The following is a 13,494-nucleotide window of genomic DNA, read 5'->3' on the forward strand; positions in this document are numbered from 1 at the left end:
TTTGTTTGGATAACATTCAGGTCCCATCTGGCGTTAATGAGGTGTTGCAGGGACTAGTAAACGGCTGGTCTTGCTCTTTTGTTCTCTGTTTTGGTAACACCCAGGTCTGTCCTTATTGATGTTATTTGAGTGGTACGCCGGCAACTGAATTTAGGGAAAAGCTGTTGGGTTCTTAGTAAAGCATTTGATGTTGTCAAGGTAACACTAAGGTTCAGGAGTTCAGGTAAGCAGACTTGAGGAGACATATAATATTCTGAACAAAATTATCAGTAATATGCTGGGGTATAACAGTTCTAAAATTGGGTTAAAAATCCAAAAAAGTCATAATAATTAAACTAGACAGTTAGTACTATTTTAATAAAACAATACATGTGAAAAAGGGAGGGGAAAAAAATAAAAGGATTAAATAAAATTTGTAAACAAATAAAAAGGGTTAGGTAATGGAACAAGAGGTTGGGGGAGGTTACCCACTTAATTTTTCCCATCCTATCTTTAAAATTACAGATGAATGTTTATGCAATGGGGGTCAGTGCTCTCTTTTCAAACTCCGGACATGTCCTCCTTTTCGAGGCCATGTCTGCGGGTCCAGACGGCTTTTCAAAAGCTGGCACTTTGTCCGGGTTTTGAAAAATTTCCAGGTAGCAGCGATGTCGGGAAGGCATCTGCGCTTGCACATGTATGTGATGCAACGCAGTGACATCACATACATGCGTGCATTGTCATTGCGTCATACCAGCGCATGCGCAGATGCCCTACCGACAAGCGACTAGGTTGAGGGGGCGGGGCTGGGAGCGGAACGGAGTGTGATTCGAGTGGAACGGGGCGGGCCTAGGGGCAGGGCCATGGGTCCGGATTTTCATTCCCCAAAATTTGGTAACCCTGCTATATCCTTTTTACTACTAATGAGAGAAAGGTTTTCTTACTCCAAAGCATAAGCAGAAGATTTTACCATTAGCAGAAAGCAGTCTAGAGGGTCTTTATTTTTTCTCCCTTTTGCAATAATTTTTGCAGATATGTTCATTCAAATCTTACAATTCTTATCAGCCAGAAAATTTCATTGTCTGCCACCTTCTAACCATGCCAGCACTTCAGTCTCCCCTTCCCTCCCTTATCCATTAACACTATCATTTAAATGCACTTTAATCAAAATCGCATCGAGACAATCGCACGAGACAATCGCACATGGACAAAGGCGGGCGGACAATTGTGCGCAGGACACCAGCGTGCCAGATTTAAACGTAATTTTAAAGCGTTCCGAGGGGGGGCATGGGGGGAACCCCCCCTCTTAAGTTAGTAGTGTTGCCGCTGCCATTGGGGTGTGTGGGGGGGAACCCCCCATTATAAAGGAAACTGAACTTTTTCCCTAAAACATAGAGAAAAAGCCTGTTTCCTCTATAATGGGGGCTCCCCCCCATGCCCTCCTTCAGAACACTTTAAAATTAAGTTTAAATCCAGCGCGCTGATGTCCTGCGCGCAATTGTCTTGCACATTTCAGACTATGTAACATCTGACATCATCTTTTGAATATTCCATTTTTTGGGCATGAGAAAGAGAATGTAGGCTCTCAAACGTTAGTCAAGATATGCATTAAGTTAGCCAACTTTTCTACATTCACGTGAAATAACATGGCAATTGCTTTACTTTGTAAAACTGAGGAGAAGATCGTCTTTCTTAGGGTTACCATATGGCTCCAGAAAAAGATGGACAGATTGAGACATCCAGGTTTTATGTCCATTGAAAGCAAAGGAAGGAAGGAAGATAGGTAGAGACATCTGGGTTTTATTTCCATTGAAAGCAATGGAAGTAAAACCCAGATGTCTCAATCTGTTCTCCTTTTTCTGGAGCCATATGGTATCCCTTGTCTTTCTGATATGCATGTACATTTTCTTTACTTGAAAGTTAGGTTATCTACAGAATTACAGTTAGTAATTATTTGGAAGCTTCACTTGATGCATTCCAGGATAATTTAAAATGCCTCCGTGGTTGCGATCCTAATATTCAAATAGAGGAGTAATGATAACTAATGGCTCCAGTGTCAGGATGTGTCTGTTACTCCTACTACAAGACTGAAAATATCTGAAATATTCCTAGGTTAACTGCTTCTCCCAAAGGCTGCTCGATACGTAGGCAGTTGAGGAAAGTCACACTGAAATTAACAATGAGGACTTCCACATAGGAGCTTTACTTTAAATTCAGAAAACAAAAGATTCTGAAGGAATGGAGTGTGAAAGCCTTTGCTGATAGACTTTTCCAGAATATCTCATTTTCTAGGCTTGTTTATACAGTCAACCTTGCATAGCGAGAAACGTGGTTTACGAGTGTTTTGCAAGATGAGCAAAACATTTTATTAAATTTGAACCCGATAAACGAGCATTGTCTTGCAGTATGAGCACATATACACGTGTCACATCATCAGAATCCACAGTTCAAGCGTGCACATCTTATGCTGAGTGCGGCTGAACATAATAAAAATGAAATGTAATAAAAGCATCACGTCCAATTTACCCGCAGTTCAAGCACGCACTACACACGCGCATCTTATGCCAAGCACGGCTGAACGTAATAGAAGTGTCCCGCCCAATTTACCCATAGCTCAAGCGCTCATAGTATTAAAGTTTTTGGGTTGTGGAACGAATTGTCTGAGTTTCCATTATTTCCCATGGGGAAATTTGCTTTGATATACAAGTGCTTTGGATTACAATCACGCTTCTGGAACAAATTATGCTCGCAAACCAAGGTTTTACTGTATATTTGTTTCTTCTAACCCTTTCAAGTTATGTCATTTGTCCTTCACCTAGCTAGCCTTGTACATAGGCTTTAATTTTTTCTGGTTTCAGTTTGTTATTGTATCTTATAGTTTTGTTATCTAGGGGAAAATTATATAAGAGGCACCTAAATAAGCACCTAAAGTTAGACGCCTCACTTAATTAGTAAATTCTCTTAGGTGCAATTCTACAAAACATAGGAACTGTAGCAGAATGGGACTTGGGAGTAATCATCCGGGAAGATATGAAAACTGCCAATCAGATCTAATCTAATCTAAACCTTAAGTTTATATACCGCATCGTCTCCACGGAAGTGGAGCTCGGCACGGTTTACAAGAACTTAAATATAAGAAGAGAAAGGAAAAGGTTAACATGAGCTTATATATAGAAAGAAAGAGTAAGGGGGAAAATAGAATTACATGTCAGAGAAGAGCCAAGTTTTCAGTTGCTTGCGGAATAGTTGGAGAGAGCCCAGGTTCCGCAGCGGGATAGTAAGGTCGTTCCAGAGACCTGTGATTTTGAAGAGAAGAGATTTTCCCAGTTTACCTGCATAGAGAATACCGTGTAAAGAGGGGAAGGATAGTTTATATCTTTGGGCGGGTCTGGTGGAGTCAGGATTCAAGGAGTTAAAGGATAGTGGGATTAGGGGAGGAAGAATGCCGTGAATGATCTTAAAAGCCAGGCAGGAGCATTTGAAATGGATTCTGGAAATCACTGGGAGCCAATGAAGATTGGACAGGAGTGGGGAGACATGGTCAGATTTGCGTTTTGCAAAGATCAACTTGGCTGCAGTATTCTGAATAAGCTGGAGTCTTTGAAGACTTTTTTTTGTTAGGCATAAGTAAATGGCATTGCAGTAGTCAAGTTTGGAGAGGATGATGGATTGGACGAGGACTGCAAAATGTTTTTGGCGAAAGTAGGATCTTACTTTCCTCAGCATGTGGAGGCTGAAATAGCATGATTTTGCCAAGGAGTTGAGGTGGTCGTTGAGGGAGAGAGAAGAATCAATAATGATGCCAAGGACCTTGCTTGAGAACTCAAGGTGTAGAGCAGCGCCTGTGGGTAGAGCGAAGAGGGTGGGCAGGTGTTCTAACTTTGGGCCGAGCCAGAGTAATTTTGTTTTTGATTCATTCAGTTTCATCTGTACCGAGAGGGACCAGGAGTAGAGTCTCATTATGCAAGATGTAATGTTCTCGTGGAGGTTGGTGAGGTTCTGCTCTGTTTCAAGGAGGACAAGGATGTCATCAGCGTATGTGTAGATTGTTGTTAAGGGGGAAAAGTTGGAGGAGCTTCAGAGAGGACATGTAGATGTTAAAGAGAATAGGGGATAGGGGTGATGGTTCATAGACATAATCGCGGAAGACAAAAGCGCGCGCTGACAACTGAGTGCAAGACGGAGGCGCGCACCGAAGAAAATTACTGTTTTTAGGGGCTCCGATGGGAGGTTTTGTTGGGGAGCCCCCCACTTTACTTAATACAGATTGTGGCGGCGTTGTGGGGGGTTTGGGGGGTTATAACCCCCCACATTTTACTGGAAACTTAACTTTTTCCCTAAAAACAAGGAAAAAGTGAAGTTTTCAGTAAAATGTGGGGGGTTACAACCCCCCAAGCCCCCCCAACGCCCCCACAATGCGGCGCGATCTGTATTAAGTAAAGTGGGGGGGTTTCCCCCCCACGCCTCCCCGTCAGAGCCCCTGAAAACAGTAATTTTCTTCGGTGCGCACCTCCGCGCTGCGCTCAATTGTCTGCGCGCGCCTTTGTCCCGGCGCGCTTTTGACCTGACACCGGGGTGATCCCTGAGGGACACCGCAAGATGATGTCCAAGGAATGGACATGGTGCCATTTGTGTTGACAGTGTAGGAGGAGAAAGCTTCAACAAAGGCTAGACAAATGCTGGGTTGCATCAGAAGGAGCTTCATCAGCCGAAAGCCTGAAGTTATACTGCCTTTATACAGATCCATGGTGAGACCTCACCTGGAGTTCTGTGTTTAGTTTTTGAGGCCACATTATCAAAAAGATGTGAAGAGAATGGAGTCGATTCAGCGAATGGCCACTAGGATGGTCTCAGGACTTATAGATCTCCCATATGAAGAACATCTTAGCAGGCTGCAATTATATTCTCTCGAAGAGCGCAGAGAAAGGGGGGGACATGATAGAAACATTCAAATGCATCACGGGCCGCATTGAGGTAGAGGAAGAAATCTTTTTTCTTATGGGTCCCACGGCGACAAGAGGGCATCTGCTAAAACTCAGGGGGGGAAGATTTCATGGGGATACCTGGAAATACTTCTTCACCGAAAGGGTAATTGATCAATGGAATGGTCTTTCATGTCAGGTAGTCAAGGCCAGTAACTTCAAGGGACAATGGGACAGACAGGTCGGGTCGCTTCAGAGGAATGCTTAAAAGATGGATTCTCGAGGGAGGGAGGGTTCTTGAGTGGGCAGACTTATTGGGCCGTTGGCCCTTTTCTGCCGTCATACTCTATGTTTCTATATCACAAGGTGCCTAGTGGATATGTATAGGGGTGGAGAAAATAGATCTGTATAGGGGTGGAGAAAGACTTAGGTGTCACTAGGCATGATTCTCTAAAGGACTTAGGCGTCTATAATGTAGGCCTTTAACACCTATATTTCAGGCACCTAAGTTTTAGTTAGGCACAGCTAAGCACAATTCTGTAATGGGCACCTAAGAGTAATTGATATGCAATAGGTGTCTAACTTTAGGCATCTATATTTTTTAGGCGCTAATTTCAGACTCCAGCCCTAAGGCATTAAGACTTGGATTCATTAATTGGCATCCAAAGTTAGGCATCGGAAAGATCTGCGCTAAATTAGTATTCTATAAAAGGCAATCCATGCTGAGTGCCCTTTACAGAATGCTAGCTTAGTGTGAATTTCATGCCTAACTTTAGGCGTCGACATTTATGCCTGTTGAACCAGATACATATGCTGGCACCTAATTTTCCGCAGCTGGGTGTGTAACATCATGCCTAATTTCTAGGGATGGCCCTAATTCACCCATGCTCCTCCCATGGCCATGCCTCTTGAGTTGCAAGCTAGAAAAATTAAGACTAGATATTATAGAATAGCAACTAAGGTAGATGTGCCTGCAAATCCAAAATGTTATAAATTAATTTAGAAGCATTGAAAAGTGAAAGCAGATAAAGACCATATGGCCTTTCTAAACTGCCTATCCATGTCATCTACTATTCCTTCCTCTCCCTTAGAGATCCAATTAACTCCAACTATTGATTGTTGATGCCTCATTAATGAATTTGTATGCACATCTGCCCTTCTCAACCAAATTTGGGTGACCTAAATAGAATCTGGGGGTAGAAGGGTAATTCTAAAAGAATGTGCCTAGTTCAAGAGGACAAGTAGGTACCTACTAAAATGCTATTCTATAAAGTCAAGTAGGCACCTGTGGGGTTAATTTTATAAACAGATAGCTCTAGTTAGGTACCTTGATTCAATGCAATAGGAGCCTATTCTATAACAACATCCAGGTGCCATTATAGAGTACTAGAATAACCCAATATCAGTGCACTTCTACATCCACACTTACACCAGCTATAGACTTGGTCCAATTGTGACCATTTAAATGTGGCCAGTAGTGCTGCCTGATTCACAATTCAAATCGGTTCACCAATTCACTTCGGATAAATTGATTTGAATCGATTTAAAACAACAACAAAAAAAAATCGGCCTCCTGATTCAGTAACTGACCCTCCCCCGTTGCCCCCTAAAGCAGGAGCAGCAGTGCTGTCTCTAGCTGGCCGGCTGCTGCCGTACCTGCTTTAGAGGGGGAGGGTCAGTCAGGAAGTGCTGGTGTCCGGCTTCCTCCCTGGCCTCCCGCTGGTGTCCGGCTTTCCCCCTGGCCTCCCGCACATCCATTTACCTAATATCAACAGCCTGCAGAGAAGATCGCCGATGCTAGCGACCTTTGCAAGCTGCCATAGGCCTTCGGCGCTGTTTCCTCTGCCGTGATCCTGCCTCTGATGGAAGAGGAGGGATGGGACTGCGGCAGAGGAAACAGCTCCGAAGACCTATGGCAGCTTGCAAAGATCGCTAGCACCGGCGATTTTCTCTGCAGGCTGCTATTAGGTAAATGGATGTGCAGGAAGCCAGGGGGAACACATAGGCCTTCGGGGGGGGGGGGGGGGGCGCAGTCCTTCGGGGGGGGGGGGTGCAGGCCTTCAGGGATGTTGGCACATGCCTTCAGGGGGGACAGGCAGGCCTTCAGGGGAGGGGGGCCCTGGTGTAGAAGAACACGAAGGGAGGGAGGGAAGGAGGGGTTCAAAGAGACGTGCATATGGCGGACTTTGGGGGTGAAGAAATAATGGGTTTAAAAACAGAGGCGAGGGAGAGAGTTGGTGAACAATGGGATTTAAAGAGGGAAGGAACAGAAAGGGAGAGAAGTTGGACACAAGGGATGGTGTGGAGAGGGGGATAGAGATACTGGATAGGAGGGTAGTTGGGGAAAGAAAGGGAGAGATGGTGGACCCTGGGGTGGTGGGGAAGGAGAGAGAGATGCTGGATGAAAGGGTAGTTGAGAAAAGGTGGATCTGTGGATGGAGATGAAAAAAAGGAAAGATGCCAGACTTCCGGGGGAGGGAAGGGAAACGAAAGGGGAGGACAGAGATAGAAGATGGATGGTTAGCACAGAGAAAGAATAAAGAAGGAGACCCTGGCAAATAAGTTATCAGAAGACAACCAGAGCCGGGGACCAATAAGATTTGAATAATGATCAGACAACAAAAGGTAGAAAAAATATTTTTATTTTCTTTTTTGTGATTACAATATGTCAGATTTGAAATGTGTATCCTGCCAGAGCTGGTGTTAGACCGCAAATGTGAGCTAGGATTTAACAGAGCGAGGAAAAGTCTTTTTTTTGTTTGTTTGTTTACACCATAGCACCAGTGTGGTTAGGAGAAGGCAAAGGGGGTAGAGAGGCCATAAAATAAACCCACCAGGATGTTTGAAAAAAACACCCAATTGGGCAGGAAAATCAAATCTAAAAATCGATTCAAAAGGCTGAATCGAATTTAATTTTTTTTTCCTGAATCGTGCAGTACTAGTGGCCAGGGTACATGCAACTTACAATATTCTGTAATATATGCATTACTGGGATCCCTGCTCATGTCCTACACATGCTCTGCCCAGGTGTATGCCCTCTTGCTGTGGTGCACCATAGCATATACACACACCCTAGAATTCTTATTGCATAAGTGTTAATTTTTGGTGCACATATCGGCTCAGTTCTAGAATTCCCTTTATATATCTTAAGAAAATACTAGCAGAAATCATGCCTACATACAGACGTAGACATTACACCTGCTTAAGATCAAATATAAATGGCCTCACCTAGATTATTTAAATGCATATATAATTTAGTTTATTTTAGAATCTATGCATATATTTGTAAATCTCATCTGTGTTCTGCCCAAACTCCATCCTTGTGCATATCTACTAGCAAAGTGCACGCCATGTTTATTACACCAGTTGGAATTTTATGAGGCCACTTATGCAGGAAAATGACTTTATAAATTCACTTCCTAAAAACTTGTTCTTTACTGGAAACCATGAAAGTTTGTTGCTACAGACTGACATCTGCCTCCTATTATGACAAATTTTGATTCAAGTTTTCCTTGTGTGGCTTTGGGCTTCCAGTTCAGTTGTAACCAGGACCAATATTCAGTGGTAGTCCTTGGCTAGGGGCTATGCACTATAACCCCCCCCCCCCCCCAACAGCTGTGAACACTGTAACATTCCAACATCCTGACACTGAGGGGCCTGGTAGAAGGAAAAGGGAGGAAATCAGATTGAAATATGCAGCTGACTTTTGATACCAACTACTGAGATGCATGTGTATACTTATACTGCACCTCCTCCAATAACCTCGGTTTATTTAATAATTTATTTATCTCTGTTTTGTGAATGATATTTTTTATTTGTGCAATTTTTCCTTCTTGCAGCTATTTACCTTTGCAAGCGGACTATGCAGAACAAAGCAAGACTTGAACTGGCAGATTTTGAAGCCGTACGTACCAATGCTCTAGTTGGCGCAGAATGGGAAATGCCAGTGGGCGAGGGATTTCAGAAAAGGGGGGTTTTGTTTTAGAATTGCAGGAGTTGAATGGTATGAGGCCAAAGGACTGTAGTTTTGTTTTGTTTTTTAATTCACCAAAATGCCATACCTATTCCAGAATCCTTCTCAGCATGAATATCTCACAAAATTTGACCATATCTGAAGTTGGATGTTTTACTTTTATTTATTTTTTTCATTGCTTGGTGGGGGTTTCCTGGTCATTAAACACTGTTCCCTCTAAGCCAGGGATGTCAAAGTCCCTCCTCGAGAGCCGCAATTCAGTCAGGTTTTCAGGATTTCCCCAATGAATATGCATGAAATCTATTTGCATGCACTGCTTTCATTGTATGCTAATAGATCTCATGCATATTCATTGGGGAAATCCTGAAAACCCGACTGAATTGCGGCCCTCGAGGAGGGACTTTGACACCCGTGTTCTAAGCTGAGCAGAAGTCCTCCAAATGTATTGCTGCCAGTAGGGGGTAGTGCTTCAATATTGTGTTTTCAATTGTTAAGGACAGGCAGGCTCCCTGAAGTCTTACAGGGCTTGCCTGTACCTCACTATTGAAACTGTGATAGTGAAACAGTAGCCCCTCCTGGCACAACTGTAAGTGGAGGACTCCTGCTCAGCTTAGAGGGAACAGTGTAGACACTTCCCATTTTTCAGTACAAATGTACTAGTCCATTTGATAGCACAATATGGCACCTTCAATATTATAGACAGGTTACAAAAACTAGTTTTTGTGGAGTTGGTTAGTAATGGATGAACGTAAAACAGGAAACCATATTTTCCCATTATGGAGGCAATTCTATAATGGGCACCTCCACTTAGGCAAATAGTGCCTAAATTAAGTGAAAAAAATGCCATTTAAAATGGAAAATTTCAAGGCGCCTACCAGCACCTAAAAAAAGGCGCCAATATCGTAATACTGGAAGAGGAAATTCTTCTTCACCCAGAGAGTGGTAGAAAACTGGAACACTCTTCCAGAGTCTGTTATAAGGAAAAATACCCTCCAGGGTTTCAAGACAAAGTTGGACAAGTTCATGCTAAACTGGTGATACTAGACTCATTTGGAGCACAGGTCTTGAACTAGGGGCCGCTGCGTGAGCAGACTTCTGGGCAGGATGGACCACAGGTCTGACCCAGCAGTGGCAATTCTTATGTTCTTATGACCCTACTGGTGCCTAACGCCACTTCATGTGTGGCTAACGCCAGAAGTGGTATTAGGTACCAGTAGGAGTCTTCAGTAGTGTGATTCACATCAAAGGCAGGCACCGGAAATGAAGGCTTTGAAATCCCTGGCCTTCATTTCTGGCGCCTATCTTTGCCGGAGGCGCAATTCTCTAAATGGCGCCATCATGTGATTGGCAGGTGATCAGCGGCCGCTTTTAAGTCAGCTGCCGACAATGGCACTGTTCAATCCAGGCCCCAGTGCCACACAAAGAGAGCCTATTCTATCATGGCATCTGGGAGCCCAGATTCTATTATAGAATACTAGGATAACCTGGCATTGGTGAGCCTTACATATCAAGAAAAAAGTGTTTCGGGAGAAAATCTCCTATCAATATAGATCTTCATATAAACAAAGTCTGCACATAAGTAGATCATCATTATAAATATGAAAATTGTTCTAAGTTAACAGATTAACACTAACCTATACTGGCAGTGGCGTAAACACTCATATTATAGCATGCCCTGCCTGCCACCTAAAGATATCTGATCTTGTAAGTTGAACACGGGACGGGGGATGAGAGTGTAAAGTTCCACCGCAGCAAACTGCCAGTATCTTTGCCTTCTCCAGGTGCCTTCTCCAGGAACTTTACACTCTCATCCCCTGTCCCGTGTTCAACTTACAAGATTAGATATCTTTAGGTGGCAGGCAGGGCATGCTATGATGTGAGTGTTTATGCCACTGCCAGTATAGGTTGGTGTTAATCTTTTAACTGAGTACAATTTTCATATTTATAGTGATGAGTTTGGTTTTGGATATGGATGAGCCTTACATATGACATTCTTGGAGTTATGCCAGATCTTACCAGACAAAGATCTGGCATAACCACAGTCATGTACATACATGACATACAGTATTCTGTATGTAAGTGGCAGCCCCGCTCATTGAACACCTATGTGAACTTTCAATTTGCATTTATGCTCTATGCTACGTACAGTAAGCGCTTAAGGCCTGATTCTATAAATGGCGCCTAACGGCACCTACTTTGTAGGTACCGCTCATAGGCGTCATTTATAGAATGACGCCTAGTTGTGCCTAAGTGGACTTAGGCTTTGTTAGCCACCCTGAAGGTAGGCACCGCTACATTAGGCAAGGTTTCACTGGCCTAATTTACTGGCGTCTGTCTCAGATGCCTAACTCAACCATGCCTGTTCTCCACCCCCTAACCACGCCTACTTTTCAGGTGTCGGAAGGTGCCTTCACTTAGTCATCACTAGGCACCACAGGGAATTCCTTACCTAACTTTTAAATTTTTTTTTTTTTTTTACTAATTATTCAATTAACTTCAATGGTTCCGTCAATTAACATGCCATTTAAGCTAATTGATTTAATTTAGGTTAGGCATAGATTTTAGTTAGGCGTCGCTAGGTGACCTCAATTATGACAGATAGGGAAAATGCTTGAGTACCTTATTGTAAAACCGCTTAGATAACCTTGATAGGCAGTATATAAAATCCTAATTAAAAAAAAAAAATGATGCCTAACTTGGACTCTGTTTATAGAAACTGGCCCTTACTGAATAGAGCTTAGGTGTACATGTCAGTATTCTGTAATTTTCAATGCACATGAGGTGCTTAAAAGTAGACGCCCAGTTATAGAGTTGATCTTTACAGTATATGTTTTTGCACCATCATGCTAGTTTTAGGGTCCTGGTTCTTAACTGGATATTTGTAGGAAACCAGAATGGGTTACCAAACCAAACATTTACAAACTTATCATGGATATTCAGAGTTCATATTCTGTAAGGCAGAATTGCTCTGGAGCCTTGGTAATAAGTATAAAGGAACCATCCCCTCCCCCCTCCCTACTAAAGAGAAGGACTAGAATGTTTTTCACTGCAGTGCATAGTAAATGAAGATATATAACTTAATGATCTACCCTAAATCTTTATACTCTCTTGGCAGGAAAATTTAGCAAGATTGCAGAGGGCTTTTGCGAGGAAATGGGAATTCATCTTTATGCAAGCAGAGGCTCAAGTCAAGTATGTATTATTTCTAATTGCTGAACAGTGAGACTGCATGGCAGAATTGGAGAGAACTATCCACACAGTACAGTAGGTGACATGGGTCTTGTTTCTGCACACACAGGTCATAGCAATAACATTAAAATCATTGCCAGATCATCAGTTGTTAAGTAGGGATGGGCTGTTGCTGTGTGAAATGACATATCCTATGTCGTTGCATGTTATTAACAGCATTCCTTACTGTTCCGAGTTGAATTGTAATGAAAATTATAAAATAAAATTTAAAAAACAAGCGAAAATAAGCAGAAACACACATTTTTTTCCTCCAGATTCCATATAGGTCAGCCAAAGCTGGGCGCCCAAATTTGGGCATGGAGCCCTGATGTGCATGTAGGGTGCTAACAACCAATTATTAACATTAATTAGTGTTAATTGGCAGTAATTTGGATTTATGTACACATCTGCCTATGCATTATTCTATAATGCTGCATGCCCAAAGTGTCCCACACATAACCCAAATGGTGTTGCAGCCATGGAAGGAAAGAAAAACCACAAGAGGTGATGATCTGCCAGTCAGACAGATATACAACAAACAGATCAAATAAGTAGACGAGAAGCTCAACTTATTAATTCAAGAATCCAGCGTGGCCATGTTTCGCCTAGACGCTGCCTGTGTTGTCGAACAGCTACTGCTAAGAAACTACAGAGAAGAGAGAGTGCTGTTGTATAGTGAAGTGTTACTCATAAGGATTATATCTACAAGGAAACCCCTTTAGTATTTGCCCCTGATGCAGCTGTCTAGGGCCCAGGGCTGCCCAAGTCCGGTCCTCGAGATCAACTGGCAGGCCAGGTTTTCAGGATATCCACAATGAGTATGCATGAGAGAGATTTGCCTGCACTACCTTCTTGGTATGCAAATCTCTCTCTCATGCATATTCATTGTGGATATCCTGAAAACCTGGCCTGCCAATAGATCTTGAGGACCGGACTTGGGCAACCCTAGTCTAGGCAAAATGTGGTCTCGCTGAGTTCTTGTATTAATAAATTCAATTTAGTGGGTCTATTTATTGTATATCTAGCGGCCACGGAAAGGGCATGGGGAGGTCAGGGGCATTCCAGATATTTAGGCAAAGTTTTATAGAATACTGGGCTTGCACACCCAACTTGTGTGCCAGGATTTATACCAGGGCTCAGCAGATATACATCCTCATGCCCCAAATTGGGCACAGGAATCTGTGGTAAATTCTATAAATATTACCGAGCTCAGAGAACTCTTTATAGAAAAGCACTTGGCATGGATTTTTCTTGGCATCTATTTTTGAGCGAGAGAAGAACTAGTGGGGAGTGGGATAGACCATGTCAACCTTGAGATAGACAATCTCTATTTTGTAATTATAAACTTAAAACTATAATACATATCAAACCACATGAAAAAGTCCCATGTAT

The 13,494-nt window shown here is 42.8% G+C and overlaps 1 protein-coding gene across 8 annotated transcripts in view; it reads left to right on the forward strand.

Moving 5' to 3' along the window:
* RGS6 (regulator of G protein signaling 6) overlaps nucleotides 1-13,494 on the forward strand; it is a 497,670-nt gene that overhangs the window by 400,748 nt on the left and 83,428 nt on the right. For all 8 annotated transcript variants that reach the window (XM_033952620.1, XM_033952619.1, XM_033952621.1 and 5 more), the window contains 2 exons: nucleotides 8,741-8,805; nucleotides 11,990-12,066. In XM_033952620.1, the coding sequence (XP_033808511.1) occupies nucleotides 8,741-8,805; nucleotides 11,990-12,066 (142 nt within the window). The remainder of the gene's footprint in view (nucleotides 1-8,740; nucleotides 8,806-11,989; nucleotides 12,067-13,494) is intronic.

Source organism: Geotrypetes seraphini, chromosome 7, assembly GCF_902459505.1.
Source record: "Geotrypetes seraphini chromosome 7, aGeoSer1.1, whole genome shotgun sequence".
Taxonomy (NCBI): domain Eukaryota; kingdom Metazoa; phylum Chordata; class Amphibia; order Gymnophiona; family Dermophiidae; genus Geotrypetes; species Geotrypetes seraphini.